Source organism: Nomia melanderi, chromosome 1, assembly GCF_051020985.1.
Source record: "Nomia melanderi isolate GNS246 chromosome 1, iyNomMela1, whole genome shotgun sequence".
Lineage (NCBI taxonomy): Eukaryota > Metazoa > Arthropoda > Insecta > Hymenoptera > Halictidae > Nomia > Nomia melanderi.
This window is the reverse complement of record NC_134999.1, coordinates 3,310,275-3,335,031: the sequence shown is the minus strand read 5'-3', so window position 1 is coordinate 3,335,031 and position 24,757 is coordinate 3,310,275. Positions and strand designations below refer to the sequence as shown.

General features: G+C 31.8%; 1 protein-coding gene across 1 annotated transcript in view; it reads right to left on the bottom strand.

Annotated features, from left to right (window-relative positions):
- Cad87A (cadherin 87A) overlaps positions 1-24,757 on the bottom strand; it is a 345,230-nt gene that overhangs the window by 12,802 nt on the left and 307,671 nt on the right. The window contains exons 5-7 of the mRNA XM_076371967.1: positions 13,052-13,309; positions 1,290-1,424; positions 44-236 (exon numbers count right to left, since the gene is read on the bottom strand). Coding sequence (XP_076228082.1) covers positions 44-236; positions 1,290-1,424; positions 13,052-13,309 — 586 coding nt within the window. The remainder of the gene's footprint in view (positions 1-43; positions 237-1,289; positions 1,425-13,051; positions 13,310-24,757) is intronic.

Here is a 24,757-nt window from a genome sequence, read left to right as displayed (position 1 = left end):
CTAAAAGTGTTAAGCAGGACAAATAAAAATGGCGTCCACTCACTGGTAACCAATTCGTAGATCATTCTCCTCGGCATCCCCCTGTCTCCGTCTCTGGCTTTGATAGTCATAACCAGCGTTCCAATTGGATCATCCTCACGCACCACACCAGTCAGAGAATCCAAAAATTCTGGCGGGCTATTCTGAATATCCGCTACTTTGATTTCAACCCCCGTTGTTTCATTGTTCAAGCCATCCTGCAAGTGAAATTCATACATGTAAAAGCGACTTCGTAGTTTGCTCTCGAAAATTTCCTTTTTCCTAACATTGTACTAAATTAACACTAGGTTTACTGACATTTATTGTACAGTTTACTCTATTGTTCCTAGAAAAATTGACGTATGTTTCTTTAGATTTAAAAATAGACAATTTGGGCACATATCCATGTAATTACATCAATCAAAATGGATGTAAACATTTACCAAACAATATTTATAAAATTCAATGTGCATCAAATTGACGCGTTTCGTAAACCTAGTATTAAATTTGAGATAAGTACTTACAGCTAACATAACTTAAAACCGTTTACTTATCAAAATACTTATTTTACAACTACACTAATCAAAATTATGTTATCATTGATATTTCGTTACAATAGAAAAATGATGTTGCTTTTTTTTGTAAATCTACATGTACTTGGTGCATTGAATGTTGATAACAAAAGAATGACAGATATAAGAAGATAAAGAACTACGTTCTCATAGCTGTGTTTAACAAAATTATTTTATTGTTAATAATTGAGTAGAAAAAGAACAGAATTTAATACTTGTTCTATGACATCGTTTGCTCTAACGGTTAAAGATAATGCGTGTATTTAATGTAAAAGTTGCAGATACGGGTGAAAGAAGAACTTATAGTGGTTTAGTTTGTAAAAGAAGCTTCAACATAAAATCACATATTGATTAACAAAAAAAAAACCGATTGACAATTAAATAGAAAAAAAAACATTTTTCGTTTCTATAATAATATTCAAAAGCTTTTGATAATTTCATACAATATTTTTAACAATTTAGTACATATTTTTCTCGTGTTGTAATCTGTTGCATAAACAACGGTCGGATCTAAAATGGTTTCTATAAAACGAATTCTCGTAAATATAAAATCGAACAAAAATACTTATATAGTTTGTGGTAATGTCTAAAAAATGATATTTATGATTTTTAACATTTCAACCATGGAATCCGAAGTCTGAGAAATTCTGTCATTTTGTAATTTTAATGCCACAATCAATTTGTAAGCTTTATACTCACGCTGGCCCTAAGTAGCAGCTGATAAAATGGCCGCTCCCTGTAATCGAGTGGCTGTCGCAAGACTAGCGCTCCAACGTAAGAGTTCTGAGTTTTCTCCACGGTAATTATGCCGAACTTCTCGCAGGCATCGAGAAACTGAAAAAGAAATGAGAATTAACACATTAATAAAATATCACTGTATTAATTAATTAAAATTATGTAGGTTTACCGAACGCATTGACGCATACTGAATTTTTTAAGGGTGAACGTTTTTGGACGAACGTTTACGTCGATTTTGATTAATGCAATTGTGTGAATATGTATCTTAGCAGTCTATTTAAATCCCTAATATCCCAGATAGTAACGAACGAGCATTAATTTTTCTAAGATCAACAAAATAAATTGTACAATAAACGTCCGCGAACCTAGTGTTAATAACAAATTAGGGCAATCTTTCTTCGCAATGTTCGACGAACACGTGTACATAGTCTGAATATAGCTGATTTAAAAGGTTTTGAAAAAATACAATTTTCAAATGTACTCTTCTCGTTCTTTCCATTCTATATATAAAGACGACTGTTCATTTTTAATAAAGGTATGCTAGTAGTTTGTAGATTAATGGAAGTATTTCACTTCAAAGCTTATTAACGTGAAAGTTTGGCGAACATTTACTGGAATTCCTATTATATTCTTCATTCAACAAAATTATCTCTTGGAAGGTAATGTTCAGTTTTCTGAGGTATTTTATGAACAACTGAATTTAAACGGACACAGAAAAATGAATATGTGAAAATTAAACATTATTTTCTCGTGAATGAAATGCTAGTTTTAATTCGACGAATAAAAGCTTATGCGCGGTGCAGTGAAATAACGGAGCCAACCGATCAAATTGCTTGATATTATTGAATTGTTCGTAAGGGATGCCTTCCTGGAATTTTATTCCAAATATGGTTGCGTGCGTATCGGTAAATTTAAATCAAACATTTTTTATCCAATTTCGCTATTCAATTGCAAAACTGTAGAAACGGGAAAGATACAGAAAATTGTAAAAAAATATATTCACCATACAAAAAAACTACCGGTTTACAGTATCATTTCAGTGAATAATCGCGCTTATACCTGGTGATCCATTTATATTCGAACATGTTCCAAACTATTGACGATACAAAAAAATATGCGAGATAAAAGATGGTTTTAATCATCTCATATACGTAACTTCTTCCTGTATAGATGCGCAAGGAACGTACAAAGGTTAACTTCGTTTTTTAATTCGAATCATCTTTTTTAATATACTAATTGGTGCAGCTCGTTATTCATTGTGTAAAATTATTAAGTCACTTATAGTGAAAGAAATGATATCGATAATGATAATAATAATAACAATACCGATTATCAGGATTAATAATAACAATAATAATGAAATATTAATAATGATAATAATAATAATAATAATAATGTTAATGAAATAATAATAACAACAACAACAACAACAACAACATGCAATAATAATAATAATAATAATGAAATATTAATCCTTTGCACTCGTATGTCATAATAAATCGAGTGCAAAGGGTTAATAATGGTAATAATAATAAAACATGAATAACGTGTTATAATATTAAATAAATATTAACTCAGACTTAACTAAAACGCAATTTACATCTATTAGACGATGTGACTCATGAAACCGCCAAACTTTTGTCTGACATACATTTTTTTTACCATCGATGGTTTCGAAGATATTCGAATGGGTCTATTTAAATGGGTCACTCCATATATATCAGAAAAATCTATCTTAGGTCTAACTTCGCGAAATTTCATAAAAATCCGAGATATTTCCACTGTGTCAACGTTCGTGTTTGCAGAACGTTCGATATCCCGGCGATTTTCGGAATAAACGCCGCGTAAACCATTTATATCGTCTTTCGCGTGGCCGATATTTGAACATTTGTTGTACAGAGCTTTTAAGCGATCGAATCGCAAGAAAAACGACAATCGTATATATACAGTATGTCCGTTTCATTCGTGTAAGCCTGAATAGTCCCGAAATTATTGAGGATATGAAAAAGATTTCTCATGAAAGCTGTTCGACGTTATGGGAGACACTTAGTAAACTATTAAAATCTTTTTTAATGGAATTATGTATTTTTATTGTATGTTTGCTTATAAGGATTACCTTTAATCAATAATGTATCGACAATCTTCGTGAATATTCGTAGAAAGAATATTATATATAATATTAATTACATTATTATAGTTAGACTCTCGCGAGTTATGAAGAAAAAATGTAGCGAAGGTGACACGTCCTCAGCGTCTAAATGTACTAACATAAATAATATTAAATAATAATTATCATTGCATTAATATATAAGTGAATATATAAAATTAGAAATAATGAATTAAAACATAGTAATTTATTAATTTATAAACAATTTATATATAAATATATCAATTTATATAATAATCGATTTAATAATAATCATTTAATATTATTTGCATTAACACATTGTTGGCCGGTAGGTTTACGCAGAAACTATCCCATGTCACCGGTTATTATTTCGTAATTAAATATGAAAGTGAAACAATTTAAATAAACTTCAATATACTTTATTTATATATAATGAATTGAGAGTAAACTTTGGACATAATTTTTATATAACTTTTTATTAAAAAACATTTTTTGCTTTTGCAATATTCTATATTACTCTGCATTTCAAAAATTGAAATAGCTAATAGAAGTGCAAACACGAGTTAACTCGTTACCGGTCAACAATGTGTTAATATATTTAGACATTAAGGAAGCGTCGGCTTCGATAGATCTTCTCTTCATAAGTAATTTTCTTTAATGATTTATACTATTGAATATTGAAAAATATCCTCGATACGTTCAACCCTAACGCCCTGGCGGAGAATAATCTACTTATTCGCGGAAATTCTGCGCGCGGTCCGGGAAGATGCAGCTGGAATATTAGCGGGTGCAACGCGTACCATCTACGTCATATCCGCTCGATAAATTCAGGGAGCCGTTAGATGGCCAATAAAACTGTAAAACTCTTTAACTAATGGCTCGACGATCTGAACTGTAATGTCTCCTTTCTTTAGGCAACGAAATGGCGGACGACCGTTGGTCATTAAATGTATCTTTATGTTTTCCAGTGGCTGCATTCTTTCATTGAATAATTGAATCTTTGAACGAATGCAACGTTAATTGTTTGCATAATTTTTAGAAGTTTTGGATTTGGTCCATGATGAAACTTATTCATATATCAAGTGATGTTTATGTCGTTAATCGATATATTGCAAGAAAGCAGTTGTTGATATTATTATTATTAGGTATTGAAAAATTTGGTGTTGGTTCTTAACTCATTGTCTTACTATAATGTGTCAGACTCGCGGTAAACATTTTACATATGATTTAACGGACAAAAATATTACTCAATTCCTTTGAATTCAAATTAAATATTATTCTACTGTCATTAATTATTATATTATATGGAAAACATAGACATGGCATATGCAAAGAATTTTTCTCTTTTTTTAATAAATTATTACTCACAAAGTTGTTGTATCGATCACAGTTGAAAAATAAATCATGGGGCAAAGGGTTAAATCAAAACAGAAACACAGAGAACGTTTTAATCAAATTAGTTAATTTTATTTGGTACCACCGGCGGAAATATAACTTGCCAATTTCATTCGTTAAACTACTGAAATACTAATTCAAATCGGACCTCCATTCATTGCTAACAAGAAGTCCGCACGAACTTTTTCCGATATCTAATACATACAATGAAATGATGTTTCTTGTACTTTTGTATTTCATTGTCTAATTGTAATATGTGTTGTAAATGAAAGTTCAGCTCATAAAATGTTAAAAAGTATACAATTTTGAGGTATTTAGAAAATATTTTACTGTGTAAAAAAAGGTAATGCTGTGAATTATTCCCTTTTAAATGAGATAAATAGACTGTTGAAATTTAAGAACATATATAACACATCTTTACAAAGACAATGATACATATTATTAGTTAATTATAAGTGACTGATTGTGTTTTTTTTCATTATTGCAAATTTTAATGTCGGAGCTTTTATATGACGTCGTTATAATGTGATTATATCAATGTCCCAAATTTCTGTTTTGTGGCTTTAATAACTTTGGCAAATTAATGGCTTGGTTAAACGAACGGAGAATACAGTGAATTCAATTTTCTTGATAAATGGTGCCAGTGCATTGAAATAAATGAAGTCACAACTATATTTAATTACATTAAAATTTTTATTTTGCAGCTTTGTGCAGACTTTTATATGCAATAAATACATGAAAATTCGAATATAATTGTATTACCACATATCGTGATGAAGAGTTATTTTTCAAATGTTATTATTTTCATTTCTGTGAATGTTAATGTTTTTGTTTCATTCATTTTATTTTTTTACAATTCAAATAAAATTTTTCATAAATTAAAAGTAATCCATATTAACTGTAAACATATTTTTTATTAATTTTACTAGTAGTATCCGAAATTCCAATTATAATTGTTCATCTTCCTTTCTTTTATTTTTATGTATTTATTAGGTACTTCGAATATACAGAACAAATAAACACAATTTAATTATGAATTATTAATTAAGTAGCAATATTCTTAAAATATATTCGAATAATTAGTAAAGAATAAATTTTATCGACTTTTCATAATATCAATGATTAAATAACATTAAGAGAAATTTAATTAAGTTGCATTGTAAATCTATCACACGAGAACTTTTAAGGTTTGATTAATAAAAGTTAATTATTGTTAATACGTGGAGGGAAAGTAATGACCGAACAATAGAAATGAGGAAGGACAACAGAGTTGTAATAATCGTGGGTTTATATTTAAAGCAATAATTTATACAGGCCAAAACTGTTTATCTGTGATTTAAACGAAGTTAAATAATATTTATCAAAGGAGCGGAGTACTTGCACGACACACATTATTATTAGTACTTGATACGATTACGGATTTAATAATTCTACGGATTTGATTTCATTAAAACGCACTTTCTCATGGAATTTGTTTCACATCGTTTCTCCGGGTACTATATTGGCCATAAATACGATTTTAATTATGTTGTATGAAACAATTCGCATGAATTGCTACGAATTGTTTTCGTCTGTAAATTATTATTTATATATCGATAATTATCATTTCATTTTATAATCTTTTTATTGATATCTAACATTTTGAGCATAGCAAATGTACAACAATAATTGTCTTTCTATTTTATTTTTATTGTTTTCTAGTATATGAAGTAGTCTTATGGCAAATATGGATAAAAAGGAACCCAAAGCATTATGAAAATTACAAAACTTGACTATTAAAGTAAATTAATAAATAATCAAATTCTAATCAAGGAATCTTACCCTTGTGTTGTTTATTGAATTATAACTTTTATTATATAATTATTCGTTGCTTAACAACTTCATACCTAAAACTTTTAAAGTATATTTTTATGCAATAAATGTGAGTTATTATAATATTATTCAAAGAATAATGATCCGAAGCAGTTTAACGAGAACACAAAAAGCTATTAAAAGTAAGCTGGGAAGTGTTAAGCTTCTAAAAATTGTTGTGTTATAATTAATCAAAGCTTTTGTGCATGGCGTGAGCTGTTGGTGTCCATCATTGCACACCAGGGTAAAATTCTACTCAGATGACGGTGAAAGATAAGAAAATTACAAAGAAAATTTTATTGAGTTAAAATACCATAAGATATTAAGAATTTATTTAAATAATTATTTCTCTGTGATTCATAGCATTAGGTATTTTATCTGTTATTTTATAGCATTGTTATTTTACGGCGCTTCTTTAGTTTTCATATCTTTTATACATTATTATATCGTTCTCAGCATATTTAGCTTTTTTCCGACATTTTTCTATATTTCTATATTTCTATACTTTTGCATTCTATATTTTTCTAGTATTCTTTGGATTTATATAGTTATTTTGATAAATTTTTCAAACAAATACAGACGAATTATTCAGTATATAACGAAATGTAAAATATGTTTTAAATTACTACCCTGATACTAAACGTCGTCGCAAGAGGGATGTGTTTTTAATCAAGAACAGTTTTTGTAAACCGGTTCATAAAAATTTTATATTTGCATAAAATCCACCGCTCGGCTATGACAAAGTGGATCACAGTGTCCATCAAATTTCGTTAAACCTTTGCAAAACAGACTCACTGAAATCGTGCTCGGATTACATTTTATCCATTCGAAAATCCTGCGCATGTGAATTTCAGAATCAGTTTTCATAATCGATTTATTTTTTCTCATAGAAATATTCTCCTATACAAAATGAAAAACATATTTATTGCTGTTTATAAATAATTTCAATTCATAACTTCTTAGAAATATTCAAAACGCGCGCCATTTTGTAGAACTTGTTCAAATTGAAATTCATTCTGATTAAAAATACTTCTTCTTCAGTTTATTAATTTATTATCATCAGGTTAAAAGAATGCATTAATTAAATACAGTTTGTTTAATACTAGAACTACTAGACGGTTCAAAGTGACCCATTCTTGATTTCTCTTTTTTGCAATTATTGACGTACCCTTTCAAATACAAAAATATATTTTGCAATATTTTTCAAAACCACCTTAGTATACTTCAACAACGGTAAAATAACTATTTTGAAATGTTCCGTTATCACCCGTTATAATGTACTACCAAATCCCAAGCAGAAAATAAGTTAATCTCTGTCACGCGAGAGTTCAATGTAGCGAACACGAAGAATCACTGCAAGTGCAGAATCTTTTAAAATCTTTCGAAGCACGCCTTTTATTCAGTCTTTTATCTATCATAATTCGATGGCACTTGAGCGTTCACGCAACAGACGCAGCGTTTTGATTAATTACGACCACGTATCCGGCAGAACATTACGTTGATACATAAAGACGTCTCGAGGTTTAATATTACCGGGTCATGCGAGCCTGAATGATTTAAACGCCGTTAAGGGTTCAGAGGGAAGTATCACACGATAAAACTTGATAACATGAATTAATTAATTTCCTTTTGTAGCACTTTCTTATTGTGGAATTACGTATACAGGCGGTTAACCCTCAAGCAGGCAAGTGGGGTGTTTTTGACATCCCACGCATACTCTTTTAAGTATAATGGGCCTTAAGACATCTTTTACACGTATGGTCGTTCCAGTACCTTTCTAAGTATCATTAATCTTTTTACTGCCGAACAACAACATCGTTGTTAGCAGTACTTGCGAAAAGTGACGACGATATATCGTTGTGTATACAATGGTGTCTTCCTATTCGCATCGTAAGAGAACTCTGTCGCAAAATAGATTTATTCTGTCAAATGTTTTCTAACCATTTTCATGAATATATTATATTAATATGTATGGACCGGGAATAATATGCGGGAATATAGAAAAACTAATAAATAATTATGTTGATTAACAATAAAGTAAGTAACGTTTAAATATAAGAAACTATATGCCAACTACACACAACTAAAGCAAGACACAACTTACTGCCACGAATGCTAACGCACGACTCTGTCTGCATAGAGTCTCTTTAATTATTCGTATTCAAAAATCATTCTCTCTTCCACAATCATTCTTCTCACTCTCAACAAACTTTCAAACACCCCCCTTCAAAGCCTAGATACTACAATATTTTTCTCGTTAAGTATCAATAATATTTATAATGTAATAGTTCTTTTTGAAAAAGTGGCCCATCTCTCCCTGACTTACCTTATAAAGCTTCGATCATCGATATCACCGTGACAGTTAACGTATTAAGATATTCATTGGAGGTAAAATGAACACGACGCTGTTTTATACATTACACAGCTCCTTTCGCGAGGAACTCGGTGACTGAAACCTGCGCCGGGAAGATCTATTACAGCGGATTCGTGGCGCAGCTCGCGATGAAAGATGCAAGAATATCCTCCGTGTGCTGTTCGCAAACGTATGGGCCAGGATAAAATGTAAATCTTTGTTTAGGACGTCTAACGGAGCACCGAGCCTCATCATAATTCGCTGGATTTCATTAAATCGCCAGTATTCTCCGACTGGCCTTTTACTAACAATCGAAATGAGGAACTAGACAACTTGGGCCGGCCTTATTAAAAGTAAACATTTTTCAAAGAACACCTCGCCGTTTGCAATTTACTGGTAAGGGAAAGATACACAGGATATTCTTTCTGACTTCTTAACTGTGAAATTGATTGAAAAATCTCTCGTTTTGCGCGCAATAAAATCAAAAAGTGAAATGTGTACTCGTCAAGCGCAGGACGAATGCACCTAGGGTGTACTTTAATGGAAAATCAAAGCAAAACAGAGAAGAATTACATGTTTATGTGACAAAATAAAGAATTCATCGTTGAAAGAATTAGTATCATTACAAGCTTTAAGATGACGTGTATACTCGTCAAACGTAGTTGACTGGTTAACGTTTATGATGTATTAAACTACGATTGAATAATACGAATAAATTTGCCAAAAATAACTGTGAGGACGTTTCTGAAAGATAAAGAACGCATTTTAACGGTAATAAAAGAAGACTCTCCAGTACGTTCCAGTTGAAAATTGGAAAAATTAAAAAAATTGATTATACTTAAAGTTTTATTTAAAAAACGACATTTTTCGTTTAGAAACAAGTATTTTATTTTTGAGTAATAGATGAATGAAGATTGTCGGTGTTAAGATTCTTTTTTAACACAGGTTCTCGACGTCTATGGAGACAGATTTATTGTTGTTAGGTAAATCGCTTCAAAGTAGCGTCTACGAAATTAATCTCGGGGCATTTGACTATTTAATACAGTGCGCCGCGTATTCTCCTGTGCTCTATCTCGCGTAATATATTAATACGACAATATAAACTCCCATTGCTGGGAGTTCATCTCGGAATCGTCTGAATTTTCTATGCCAGCCAAGCAGATTACTAAAGTGTATATCTATCTTTAGAATTGTTATTCCACGCTGAAAATACAATGATCCTGCACGTTATTTGACTTTTCACAATATTAATTAGCATTAATTTCTTACTCTCCACTGAAATACAGGTTTAGTAATTTTTTTTCTAATGAAAATATCACCTGCCATTAAAAACGTTATTTTTCTTATTTAATTAAGATCGAGAAGAATTATCGTGTACTTTTATAAAAACTCGTACATATGTTGATGTTAATTTTCTTAATACACACACCGGTTAGCTGTCACATCGAACAATCTACTACTTCTCGGTTTTAGGTCTACGAGGTGGATGCGTGTTTTGTTTCAGAAGTGCCAACCCGAATAAAACAGGAACATGATGATTATTTTCTCATAGTTGACTTTCAACAAATTTTCGAAATTACTGATTGGTCTAATAGTAAAATGTTCATTGAAGAATATATTTGAAATTCAATTATGACTGTTTTGTTCAATGCAAGGTTTGATGTACTGTATGAATTTGATTTTGAGTGTGTTATGATTTAATTATGTCGATACAACCTGGTATTCTGTTAAACATGTTAGTTGTTTTTACTATTTAAATAAATATGTTATATTCACTTTGCATATTCCCTGAATAAATAATGTGACAGAATAATTATTTAAAACGTTACAAATAAAACTGTCACGACAATAAAGGTAATAAATTGCAATCAACGCGTCGAACTAGTTACCTGAAACGAAAAAGTTACAAACAGTATATTTTGTCGAATATTATTCTTTTAGTTTGGCACGTTGAACATAAAAATATCCCTCTATATGCGTATTTATATAATTCACATAAAAAGTGATTAAAGCCACTGAAAATTTATATAGAACCTAATTAGAACCGTTGAAAAATTAAATTGAATTTAAATGATTATTTCGATATAATGAAGGACGTTTTCAAACTGATCCAAATAAAACACAGAACAACGGAATCAACGTAAGGAGTGTAGAAAAGGTAAGAAACAACGGTTTACAAAGAAGTAAAATTGTGAAAAATGAGATGCGAAAGGCAACGCGAGCGAAATTCACGTTTGTCTAGAATCGTGGGTACGTGACACCGGCCGATAAGACAATGGCCGACAGTGTCTACATTGCGCTTTACACCGAAGGCATTAATTTCCTGAACCACGTAGGAGCTGGCTTTAATGATGTCAATTATGCTGTATCACGTTTTTTGGCTGTATCGCGTGTTATAAACTTTGGTATAGGTGCAACGTAAAAAGTAAATGTATTTGTACTTTAACATATGATGTTAAAGTAAATGTATCTTTTTTATAAAATATGCACAATAAATATGTACGCTGTTATTATTGAACTCTTTTATTACTATACACGCTTCCTAATTCTTTCTTTTACAATCATTGAGAATATATAAGCGTTCCTCAGAGAAACGGGTAAATAACTCGATTTGGTAATGTGCGAACTAAAGCCAATGAAAATTTCAATAAATGCATTCTTATAATATCTTTAAAGGAATAAAAGAAAATCAATTTGACTGCTGGGTAGTTCTAGTGTTGTGTCTAAATATATACATATATATAGTATTGTGAAAGAATATGTATTACTATACAAAACGGTAGAAATTCTAGAACTAGCAAACTGGCCAATACGACCCATTTTAGAATTTCTATTTTCACAATTACTGAAACTAAATATAAAGACGTTTCTAAGAAGGATTGTTTAATTAATTTACGCATTTGTGCAGACAAGATGATAAAGGTAATATAAGTCACCATGACTGCTCGGCAGTTCTAGTGTTAATAAAGCCTGCCTTATCATTTTATTAATTCTCGTGGTTCTGTTCGAATAATATTAAGAGAAAGAATGCAGGAAAATAAGATAAAAACAAGAAATTAAATTAGTTAATTAAAAAATAGTTAGTTATTTTAGTTAATTAAAAAACAGTATTTTTACATTTAAATAAGAATACCTCATAAGAATACCGACTGATTGGCAAAATAATAATAATGTGCTCTGATTGGCTGCTGGTTGCCTTTTCAATACATTTTCCTGAACAATATTCGTATATTTCATTATTTATGCGTCATCCATGACACAATATTTAATTACTGAAGCATAGAATTTATTATGAACTCGATTTCATTCATTTCATTCAATTAACTAACGCATTTTCTCTTTCGAATATAAAATGTGATTGAATATAAAATAAATGTCAAATACTCAATGCAGCTTTTTAAAATATATTTACTTGTATAAAAAATTTTACTTATGCTGTTTGTAAATGATTTAATATTTCTTTTCAGATGCACCGCCAAATTAACTTAATTAATTATAATTACTATAGGAAAAGTCGAAAAATCAACTGAGGAAAAGTGATCAAATCAGCAAGTAATTTTAAATAAAAATTATAAAATGTGTCTTTTGACATCTTTGATAAAAATAATGGTAAAAAAAGATTTTTCTGATATTGTGTTAAAAAAGATAGTTATAATAGTGTTTAACACTAGATGTACAGATTTTTACTGTACATATAGTTTATTTTATCGCTCTTAGAAAAATTGTATAAATATTTATATTAAGTATTTGCATCAACTATCTGTATCAATCAAAATCAACCCACACACTTACCAAATAATGTTTATACAAGTCATACAAGTTTAAAAAGACCTTTTAGTAGATTTACTTATGATACCACTGTGATTAATTTGCGAGAGAATGGTTCTAATGATAACTGTCTACAGAAGTGATAAAGGGAACAGGAGCAAGCTTCGTTTGCAAGAAGCAATACGTTTCCATGCGATATTAGAGGAGTAACGAGTATTAATGACTCACCTGTGGCTGAGGAACACAGGTTAGATCTATGATCTCGCCCAACATGTCAGGATCCATTACTCTAATACCCGGAAGAATCGTCGAGCCAACTGGAAGGTCCTCCTCGGCTACTGCCTCGTACGGCACGCCAAGAAAATGCGGGGGATTGTCGTTTTCGTCGAGAACGATCACGGATGCATCGACACCGACGATGTTCGGTTGCTGACCCGCAGGCACTTCGTCTTCCAATGTGACACGGAACCGTATCGTGTCGTTCTCCTGAAGCAACAGAAAGTATCGAAGATAAGGACACGTGGTTCATCTTTGAATGATTTTTAAGGTAAATGTACTAATAACTCATTAGTTTAGACTGTAAGGATAGCATATTTGTATTAAGAATGTAAATGTAAATGTAAATAGAAATATATAAATATAAATATAACATTATAATAATTAAATATTATATAACATTATAAGAATATTAACTATAGTTACGTGTTATATAATATTAAGTATTAAGTATTTATATTTATATAACCCGAACTGAGTAGTTATTGGTACATTTGTCTTAACTAACATGTCTTATTAAGACATACATTTGTAACGATTTTAGTGACAAATTTTTTATTCTGTAAGATACAAAAGGGAAAATACATTAGAGAGTAACAGTAATTTATTGCCTGAAGAATTGAAAAGTAAATTAGACTATATATTTCTATAAAATTCTGTTCATTATAAAATTATAAGTGTCGATAAAGATTCGATATTATAAGAATTTTCAATTTTATCGTACCTAAATGTTGTATATAACCCTTAACAATAAAATAAAATAAAATAAATGCAATCTTATAATTTGCATAAGAAAACACACTAAAATTGACATCAGTCAATTAGACTGTTCAATAGTATTACAGTTAATGAGCATCGCTAATGATCATTTATTGGTTATCGTAACATCCTACAGACTAATTAACATGTTTGCTATCAACGGCATATATTAAATGACGATCAATACTTTATTTTTTTATTTAAAATCGCAGAGCCTGATGTAACATATAAAAAATTAACCACATTTGTTTTTTAAATTTGATTTATATCTTACGAAGACTAAGCTAATATTACTTACAATAATTAACATTATTATAATATTTATTCAATATTCAATCAATATATTTTATATTAACACAGTAATGTAACGAATATTAATATCAATATAACTATGAAAACTGCTATTGAAATGATTTTTGGCAATACAATGTGAACCAGATATTTAATCACCTATTTTCTTTCCTTAAATATTTCAAAACACTTATATATTTATAATAAAAAATAAATATATACATATATAGTTATTTATACTTTATTATGAACACGCACCAGACAATTAGACTATCCGCTGGTACTACAGTTAACGAGCATGGCTAATTTCGAAAATATCAATGTTAAAAATGATTGTCACGTCAAACACTCATTTTAACATTTAACACTAAATCTACCAGACAGATCAAATTGACACACTTCAGAATTTTTATATTACAAATATTTCAATTACGAACGCGTTTTTGCAAGAGATTTGAAATGAAATTTGCGTACCCATACAAATACAATACTAGGAGACCGTTCGAATCTCAAGAAACGCATCAAATCACCGTAAACAAATCACTCGAATTGCTCGATAGTTTTAGTCTTTAAAAATCACATCCCTACGTATTCAAATTACACAGGGAATCTTTCGAAACACCTCGTCCCTCGTAACGCGTCAGAAAAAGGAAAAGCTCGTTACGCGTAAAGTATCCGTCCCCGTTCGACCGTTTGTTTTCGGCGTCCAGTTATTTCCTCCGTCGGTATGTACGCACACGTACGATCCTACACAATTAGGTCGGCGTCACTTGAGATTCACTTCGCCGAAAGTCCAAGGCTGAGGTATTCCGTCCGACTCGGTCGGCGGGAACATACATGAAAGAGCAGGGCGCACGTTCGGTGGTACGAAGTTACTCGAGAAGTTTTACTGTCCCTCAAAGAAGCCTTTGGATTTGGTCGCGAACGTGCTCAAGCCCGCACGTGAGAAACCAGAGTTACGTACCTACCCACCTTCTCTTTTACGAGATCGATCATTCACGAACCGATCTTGACTCTTGAAGCGGATATCGTTCTTTATACAGCCGTGGAATGGAAGTTCGGAACTTGAACGAGTCGTTCAACTTCTTAGCAAATTTGCTTTCGATAATGCACCCGCGGCATAATTCTCGCATACATATAGCTGCGGGAATTCCGGTTACCCGCTCGGGGCGATAAGAACTTTCCACGATCGAGGGGTATTATGTTATTTAAGCTCGAATGCTCGTTTTGTTTTTCGCTCGATTAACCCTTCGCGATTTGCAAACAGCTGAATGTTCTGTTAGGATATTTCTAGATGTCTGGGATTTCGATTTTGAACCCCTTGTCTTACAGTAACGTGTCAGACGCGTGGTAGAGGTTTTAAACAGAATCGAACAAGCATGAACGTTACTGGATTCTTTTGAATTCAAATTAAATATTATTCTTCTATTATCCATTATTAAACTTTGGAGCAAAGGTTGATATGGAATATGCCTATAATTCTTTTTTAAGAAAATATTAATGACAAAGTATTAGTTGTATCGATAATAGTTGAGAAATAAATTGTAAGGGAAGGGGTTAATACTAAAACTACTGTATCAATCGAAATGACTAGTTTCAGTTTTTTCGTTTATTATTGATATCTTCGAAGGACCGAATACACGAAATGATTTTGAAAACAGTTTCATTTGAATACTATACTGAATATCTGAAGAATCTGAAAATAATTTATTGTTGGAATTTTTATGGGGATTACATATCAATCGTATTACATGCTGGGTAGTTCTGGTGTTAAATATTTATATCTTCAATTGCTTTTAGTGGTATAGTGAATGTTGTTCAGAGGAGTATTTAACACGTTGACTGCTATGGGAATTCTGAGCATTTTGTATAATAATAGTTCTTTTTAAGAACACATTCTTTTGCATTTTTGTTTTAGGGAAAAAATATATTTTGTTGCGTGTTACAGACTGATTATACACATACGAAGTTAATGTAACTGTATATACTTTGGAGGAGAATTTTGTACGCTAGAAAAACAGACTTTCTGTCCACTTTCCTTTTTCTCTACGCTGTGTTTTTTCTCCTAAAGAGGGATAAAATGAACTTCTAGTAAGTATCGCAGCAACTCCTTAAGAAAGTCTGCAGCGAGCCACGGAAGCTTAAACATAAACACAGTGTTTAACGTAAGACAAGTTTAAAGACTGTTTTTGATACACGAATGAGAAAAAAACCGGAGTCTGTTCGTTAAACTTTCAAACTTCTCAAACGAGATGCCACTCCGGAACAAGCTGTTCCCCTTGAGTTTCGCTTGAACTCGCTTTTCTCCCAATTAAAACTAATTATTTTGTGGATAAGCTTAGTTTGAAAGAGTAATTTGTGAAAAGTAATATATATTATATGTACCGCACTAAGTTATTGTTACAACACTGTATGTGTTTAACCTTTTGCCTTATAATATTGTTTCAGACACGCGGTGAAAATTTCAAATAGAATTTAAAAAGCATAAATGTCATTCCTCTCGTTTGAATTCAAATGAAATATTGTTCCTCTGTTATTAATGATTATACTTTAAAGCAAACGTTGGCATAAAATATGCCTCGAATTGTTTTCTTATCCTCAACAAATTATTTATAACAAAGTAGTTACAAATAAAACTTTTATTTATTTTTTGGTATATACTGTATCATAATTGTGCTGCATATATTTGATGCATAAATGTGGAGCTTCTACGACGAGGAACATAACTATGTTTTAGCTGAGTAATCAAGTGGGAACAAGATTAATGGTTAATTCACGGTGTATAATATGTGCATCGCGTTAAGAGGTTCTATTAATATATTAAGTATAATAATTGCGAAGAATTCGATACGTAAAGAGAATATATGAGAGGAAAATCACTTAGAATTTACAAATTCATTTATATTTATGAATAAATATTAACAACACTGTGGCAGAATATAATTTTTCAAAGATTCCTGGAATGTAATTACTGTTTGGAATTATAATTATGAAATAAAAGTTCGTTGAGTCAATACATAACGAATTTTTTAATAGAACTATATAAATGCATACAGATGTGCAATCTAAATACAAATTAAATGGTGCGGTCGGTGTTTCTATGTACGAGTACAATTATAATTTGACCGTGGATGATCACACGAAAATCATCAACTGCAGATGGTATACGAAGATGCTTCTATTAAATTCGTAACTATCAAAGAGTTAGTTATAATAATTACGGACTGCAAATTTCATACATTTGTATCATCCACGATTACCGAAAATCCGGTTCAGTAGATATAATATTCATCGAGACCCAGACTGCTTTCTCTGTTTTGGATTCGATGAAGCATTCATTTATATTAATTTCTAAATTAGCAATGATGCAATCGTGAATGATGGATTTGTATAATTCTCAATTGGTAGACATTTACAGTTCTTACTGCTCTGAAATAGAAAGCTTTAATGATAATAATAATTCAAATGATAATATTTATATAATATTTATATAATAATTTAAATGATAATATTTATATAATATTTGTATAATAATTTAGATAATATTTATACAATATTTATATAATAATTTAAATAATAATATTCATATTATTATAATTAAAAGTACACGTCAATAATAAAAGATGTACGTATGAATAATTTTGATAATTTTCTTAACTCGTAGCAAGCTGTATAATACGATATCGTCTATTTTAACACATCGTGTCACTTATTATTGAAAATATAACACATGCTTCTCTGAGTAATTACTATAGAAATATATAATTGATCCCAAAAATAGCCATTTCTTAACATCGTTCTTGGTTAAACTTTACTTCGGGGCATCATCGTTTTTTAAACTTTGTATACAAACTTTAAACTTTAAACTTTATATGTATCATATTGATAGTACTCGACGAATAAAGACTAAACTGTCAGTTCCAGGCTTAGGAATTATTCGGTTCCCAAGCCACATAAATATAATGTAAATTAAATGCGTATACATAATATAGTGACATAGACAGCTACGATTCTAATGATCCTGAAATACGTTGTCAAGGTTATCATTTCCAACTTTCTTCCTGTGACAAACCTGGCGTCATCTTTCAATATTCGAAATAACTACAAAAGATTTCTACCATTAGAATTTTTTCTGGAGACATTTTTCCTGTGACAAACCTGGCACCTTGTTTTAGTTTTCGTAATAATTATGAAAAACTTCTACCACTAGAATTTCTTCTCAGGACATTATTCATTTGGATTACTGTTCATCTAGTTAAATCGAATAATCGAGGTTCTACTGTACGCATCGATACGTCTTCAGCCGTCGAAGTGTTAAAACAGGAGACAATATGACGGTTCGTCTCGCTGGGACGTAGCCGTTGAAACCGGAAGCGAGAGAAGCGGGAACCGTGCAATTCCGCTGAATGACTGCAATTTGCTGGGGAGGTCAAGGATCCAAACACGTAGCCCGGTCTTATCGCGCGTGTGTCGTCGTCCTCCTTGCCGCGACCACAATACAACGAGCACGGTAATTTTGGCTTGATGGACCAGAAAGAACTTCCCTTTCCGTCCGCGCGCGCGCGCGCACGTATTCAGCCTTCGCGAAACACTTCTTCGTTTTCCCTTCGAAAGGGACGGCAAAGAGACAAGTGTGAGCACGCAGATACTGACAGTATTTAATATAGAGGGTGTCAAGGAAATAACTGGAGAGATTTCACTGCTGAGTTCTACTGTAGATGAGGAGGAAAGGTTAATCAGGCGGAAAACTCGAATTTTCAACCTGTTAACTGTGCGCAATAAGATAAGAAATGAAATGTGTACTCGTCAAACGTAGGGCGAATGCAGCTAGGATATATTGTAATGAAAAACCAAAGTAAAACAAAAATGAATCACATGTTTATCTGGATAAATAAAGAATTCATCGTTGAAAGAATTAGTATTATTTCAAGTTTTAAGGTGACGTATATACTCGTCAAGCGCAGTTAACTGGTCAACAATATAACTAGGAAAATGAGATTACGATAGAAAATAATCTTTCTTCTTCTATAATTTGGATGTTTCATATATGTATTTTGTCGTGTCATGTGTATTTTGTGCAACTTTGTACTTTTTAAGTTTTTGTACTTGCGTTTCGATTCTGTATTGTCTCTATATTGCTCATTTAGATTTTCCAGTACCTATATTTTCAATTGTTTTTATTGGTATACTAAATCTTGCATAGAAGCCTATTTAACTACTCTTTTTAAATGTATTTATTTTTATAAATATATACTATGTAACAGTCTTTTTTTAAAGTGGATCATTTCTAAAACAAATGTGGAACCAAAAAATAATTATGGATCCGATCTAATTAAGGGTTCCAAATAACAGAAACCGAAACCGATATAGCCCAAAATCGATATACCTAATAACATTTGTGGCTGTATTTCGGTTAGTCATAATTGTTTCAGTCGGAATCAATACATAACAGTTTCAAATAGTTATTTTCGGTAGCTTTTCAATCCCAGTTTAATATACTTAATACTTTATACAAATATACCCATTTAAAATCTTATACAAATACTTTTAATATATTTAAAACTAGACACAAACATCCTTAATATACTTAAAATATTATTCAAATACACTTAACATACCTAAAACCTTATATAAATACACTTAGTATACCTAAAGCTTTATAAAAATACATTTAATATACTTAAAACCCTATACAAATACACTTAACGTACCTGAAATATTATACAAATACTCTTAACATACCTAAAACTTTACACAAATACCTAAAAATTTATAGAAACACACTTAATATACACTTAACATACTCAAAAATTTATAAAAATACAATCGAACTCTAGCTCCGCTACCTTCAACATAGACCAATGTTATTTCCACAGTTCACGAGTTATTCGCGAAACACTTGTGCTCAGTGTGGACCTGGCATAGCCTGGAAGGATCCTCCGCTCGCCGGAAGTGGCGCAGTCACGCGACTCTTTTCTACCGTCTTCCGTTCTCCTCTTTGACTCCCTCTCCTCCAGCCTCTGGTCGTCAGTTCTACGGCTACGTTTTCGTATAATTCTCTTCTCGTTCGGGAGCTTCCTGTCGCCGGCAGACGGCGGAAAGGGACGCGGCACAGTAGCTTTAGGGGGAGGGGACACAATGCGAGCACCTAGCCTCCGGTTGCTACCTTCGGTCTACGTATATCGCGGCTACGTGGACGGAATCGCGATCCGCTTGGACAAAGGCCCGACGACACGGCCACCGTGTTTCCATCGCGTTTGCGCTTTTATTTCGACCGGTCCGCGATACCGAAAGCAAACAGCCTCTGCACGGCCACCTTTATCGACGCGATCGCCGACGCTCGGATTACGGCGAATTGCCTCGCTCCGGTCGTACCGGAGGGAGGATTTTGAAGCTGTTGTGTCCTCCTCTGGTACTGGGGTTGTGGGGTATTAGAATTGAATTGCTCCGTGAGTTATGGTTATAAAGTGATTCGATTACGTTGTATTCGATTGCCACGTGAGGATTCGTTGAAGGGTGAGGAATCTTCGTATCTTGTGGGCTGATGCAGCTGACTGGTGAAGTTAGATACGAAGGGTATGCAAATATCTAGGATTCATTAGCTAGGACATCTATGCTTGTTTCTTTGCATAGTTCAATTACCAAATCGAATTACTATAATTCACTGAATTGAGCGATGATTATTTGAAAATATTCCTATATTATAAATAATTCTACCTAATACGGTGACACTCAGCTCGATCAACGTTCAACAATAATAATGCAATTTAATCGGATGATTTAATATTATATTTTTTCGACTTCGTATATTTTGTTCTATGAAATTATACCATTTAACCGGGAAAAGTCAGGGCCATAATTATGGCGATCGGTATCTCACTCGAGTTGTCACCTCAAGTCAGACTCGTGATATTTATGTTTAGTCCAAAATTTGTATTACGAGTCAAACTCATTAAAGTACGGCAAGGGGTTAATAATAGATATTAGTAAATGTTTACATTTAAATGTTTACAATGATATAATAACAGAATAACGAATCAGTAATAGGAGGTGGAAAGGAATTTCTAAATTTTTCTTTTGTAAATAAGAAACAAAAAGTGGGGAATATGTATTCTGATATGTATTCGAATATTCCGTAATTAATTTGGGAATTAGATCTCAGACGCTGTTTTGGTACCATACGTTTCTGGCAAATTGATGCGCCAGCGACCCAGTTCCCATATTCAATAATAATTCATGTGTCACAAGCCTCAATATCTGGCAAGATATTTGACGGATCTGCTACGCACACAATCCCCTTAGTTCTAGTTTGATCACAAGTCTCTATGGTTAAGGAACATCCTTCTGAATATAATAGGCGGACATAAATTACCGTTGAGGTTGTAAACAGTAAGTTTGGATTTCGGTATATATATATATATATAATTTGAAACAGGACGACAATATTTTAAATAGATTTTGTTTTACACGAAGTAGATTGGAACTGTTTATTTATAAATAGATTACAGATGTTACGCATTTGTAGTGTTCTCTAGTGTATAAAGTAAAACACAAAATATGATATAATGAAATTGTAGAAATATATAGAAATTATTTTAGTAGAAATGTTCCCCGTTAATTTTTGTTATCATAACAGGAAATAACACTATGAAATCATTGTTTATGCAAATTGGTACTGCGAAGCAGTAATTTGTGCCTAATACTTTTCAAAGTAAAATATTTACAACATAAATAAAATTTCTAGGCTAACGTGTAATCTTTTTTATTATTGGTATTATTGGTTCATAAGTATTCTTTTCATAATTTCAACAACAAAGAAGTAAAACATAGAAAGAATTTGTTAAAATAAAGAATTAATTTTAATGATAAAAGTACTTCCACGAGGAAAGTGAAATATACATTATTTGATTTAAATTTGTAATAGTAGTTATGGAATTTTTACATTAATAAAAAGAACAGCATCACGTTGGAAACACGAAGGCAGGTAGACATACAGATAGACAGACAGAAAGAGAACAGAGAAATAAAGTGTATTCATAAAAATGTCATTCATACGCGTTAGACCCATATCACTCACTTTTCAAAATGGGCTAAATAAACGGGAAACGATGAAAATTGTCATACTAATGATGAAAAACAAATAGTTTATCGAAAGCAGAAAGAAAATTGAAAATTTGTCAAAAATGTACAGCTCGATAGAAAAAGTGTTAACCAGTGAATGAAAAAGATTAATCTTGCAAATATACAAGCTTGCGAACTAAAGGGTTCCCAAAAACAAAGGTAAATAGAAAAATAACATTTTTCAGTTTTGGGACTTATTGTGTTTTCAGTTTTCTCCAAGAACTTTTCAATTGTTTTCTTCCAGTTAAGTTGTTTAAATTTATAGTAATAATTCGAAAATCACGTTTTTTGAGCTGTGAGTGTCGAAATATTCATCGCAAATTAATACGTTAATACTTATTCATCATTGCAGGTCCATCATTTACCATTACTGTTCGTTGGTATCTTGTTTCCTGAACTGTTATATTCCCCGTATGCATTTCACAAAGTGTATTGCATTAAACTGATCAATTAATGCGATGCATAACGAGGTTTCGATGGAAATTATACCCGAATCCCAATTCTAAATTCACGAATCTCGATACCATAACATCGAGGTGTGGAAAACGAAAAGGAACTGGGCTGCTATTACCAATTGATCTGGGATGAACCATCGCAGATCGTGTGTCTAACTGCAGCCATAATTAGAACAACATAAATGATTTGTTATTGAATTTCCCTTCGGTGTCCGTTTCACACGAATCACTAATCAATCGGGTATTAACCGTATTTGTATTCATGTTTTCGTTCATCATTGAAACTATTGCGTTTTTTAACTTTATTAACTTTGATTAATTAAATTAATACGATTTCCCGATTCGTACGCTTATTTCAAATTACCAATCTGTGCAAAGATATAGCTAATATTTGCAGTTATTTCTTGATTTTTATGCAATTCGACTTATTTAATATTACCAGCATTAAATTGAAAGAGAAACATTTGCTAATAACTTTATTACTATTCTAACAATTTGTACTGAGGTCGTATACTTCTGTTTCCTCAAAATAAATATGGTCGATAAAACAACACGGATCGTACATTGTCATAGGCCTACTCCACGTATCATCTTCTTCGTTATAGTTAAATAATATTTTCTAAAAGTTCGCAGTACACAATTTTAGATACAACAAATATTTAAAGACAAATTCAATAAATATTCTTGTATACTTCTATCGAGCAGTGATAAATTATTTAAAATCGGAAAAGGAATCATTTATCCAATATCAGAAACACCATTTTTCAAATCGCATAGAAAATCTTACACCCGTTCCTCTATTTACGCGGAGAATATGTTCCACGTGAATTCGTTTTACGCGAGTGAAAATCGTGTAAACAAAATCGGTCAATACAAGAGAAAACAAAATATTGGAGACCTTAGGTTCTCTTCTGAAACAATTAACTGCGATATTAAGTTGGATATGAAGATTAACCTTAATGATTCCAAATAAATTTAATAAATTCATCGTAATTGGGAATTCTGCGAATTGTGCACTTGTTGCACGACCTGTCCGTTCTGTAAGATATGTATTATGTAAATTCACTTGTATGCATTGTAAACTATCATCTAAATATTCGTATAGTAATAATATTATTATCCAATAAGCAATTATGTTTGCAATTGTTGATGATCACTACTTTACCGTTATTGTGACCACCTTAAAAGAAATAAATAAAATAATAAACAACTCCATGTTATTAGAAATTAAATTTATTTATGAATCTGTTCACTCACTGCGAGTTCGGTGTTCGCTGCGAATTGGTTTCCCTTATACTCATAATTTATCTCTTAAATGTGTCAGTTATGTTTTAATTATGGTGACACGTCCTGACATTTTGTTAAACGTGTTTAAATAAATATATTCTGTTCACTTTGTACATTCATTAATTAACACGTTAAGTGCCACGAAAATCGTGAGCGTCTTATGTAACACTTAGTCCTCTAGTAACAAAGGTAAGTAAGGACACTACATTATTATCAACTCATGTTATTAAATATTTTCATTCAACATTACACATTCTGCATATTATAATTGTTGTGAAACGATTCAAAAGCGTCTGTCATGAGTGACTGACATGGCGTTTACGTATTAAATAACCCGACACGTGTAAATAGTGTTATCATTTACCGCGTAAAAAGGAAGAGTCGTATGAAGGAAACACCGCGCAAATGGAAGGACGGGTGTAATTTGTAATTCAGCAAGCTCCAGATGTATACAATTTTTCAGGGAACATGAAATACTCCGCGCGAAGGAATATGCGCCGAAGTAGGTATTAATTCGTCCAATCTCCGCCGGAGAATATATTCGCTGTCACATTTCCTTTGACTGTATTTCCGACGTTCCATTCACATCAGGTAACCGATAAGAAAAAAACCTGATGAGAAATCTCACGGTCCATAAACCGCACACTAAACTACGTTCGCTGGGGTCTTATCTACCCTCCAGAACCCTTAGAATTATTTGACACGATGCTTGAAAAGGCTTATCGTAAATAGATACAAAAGACGA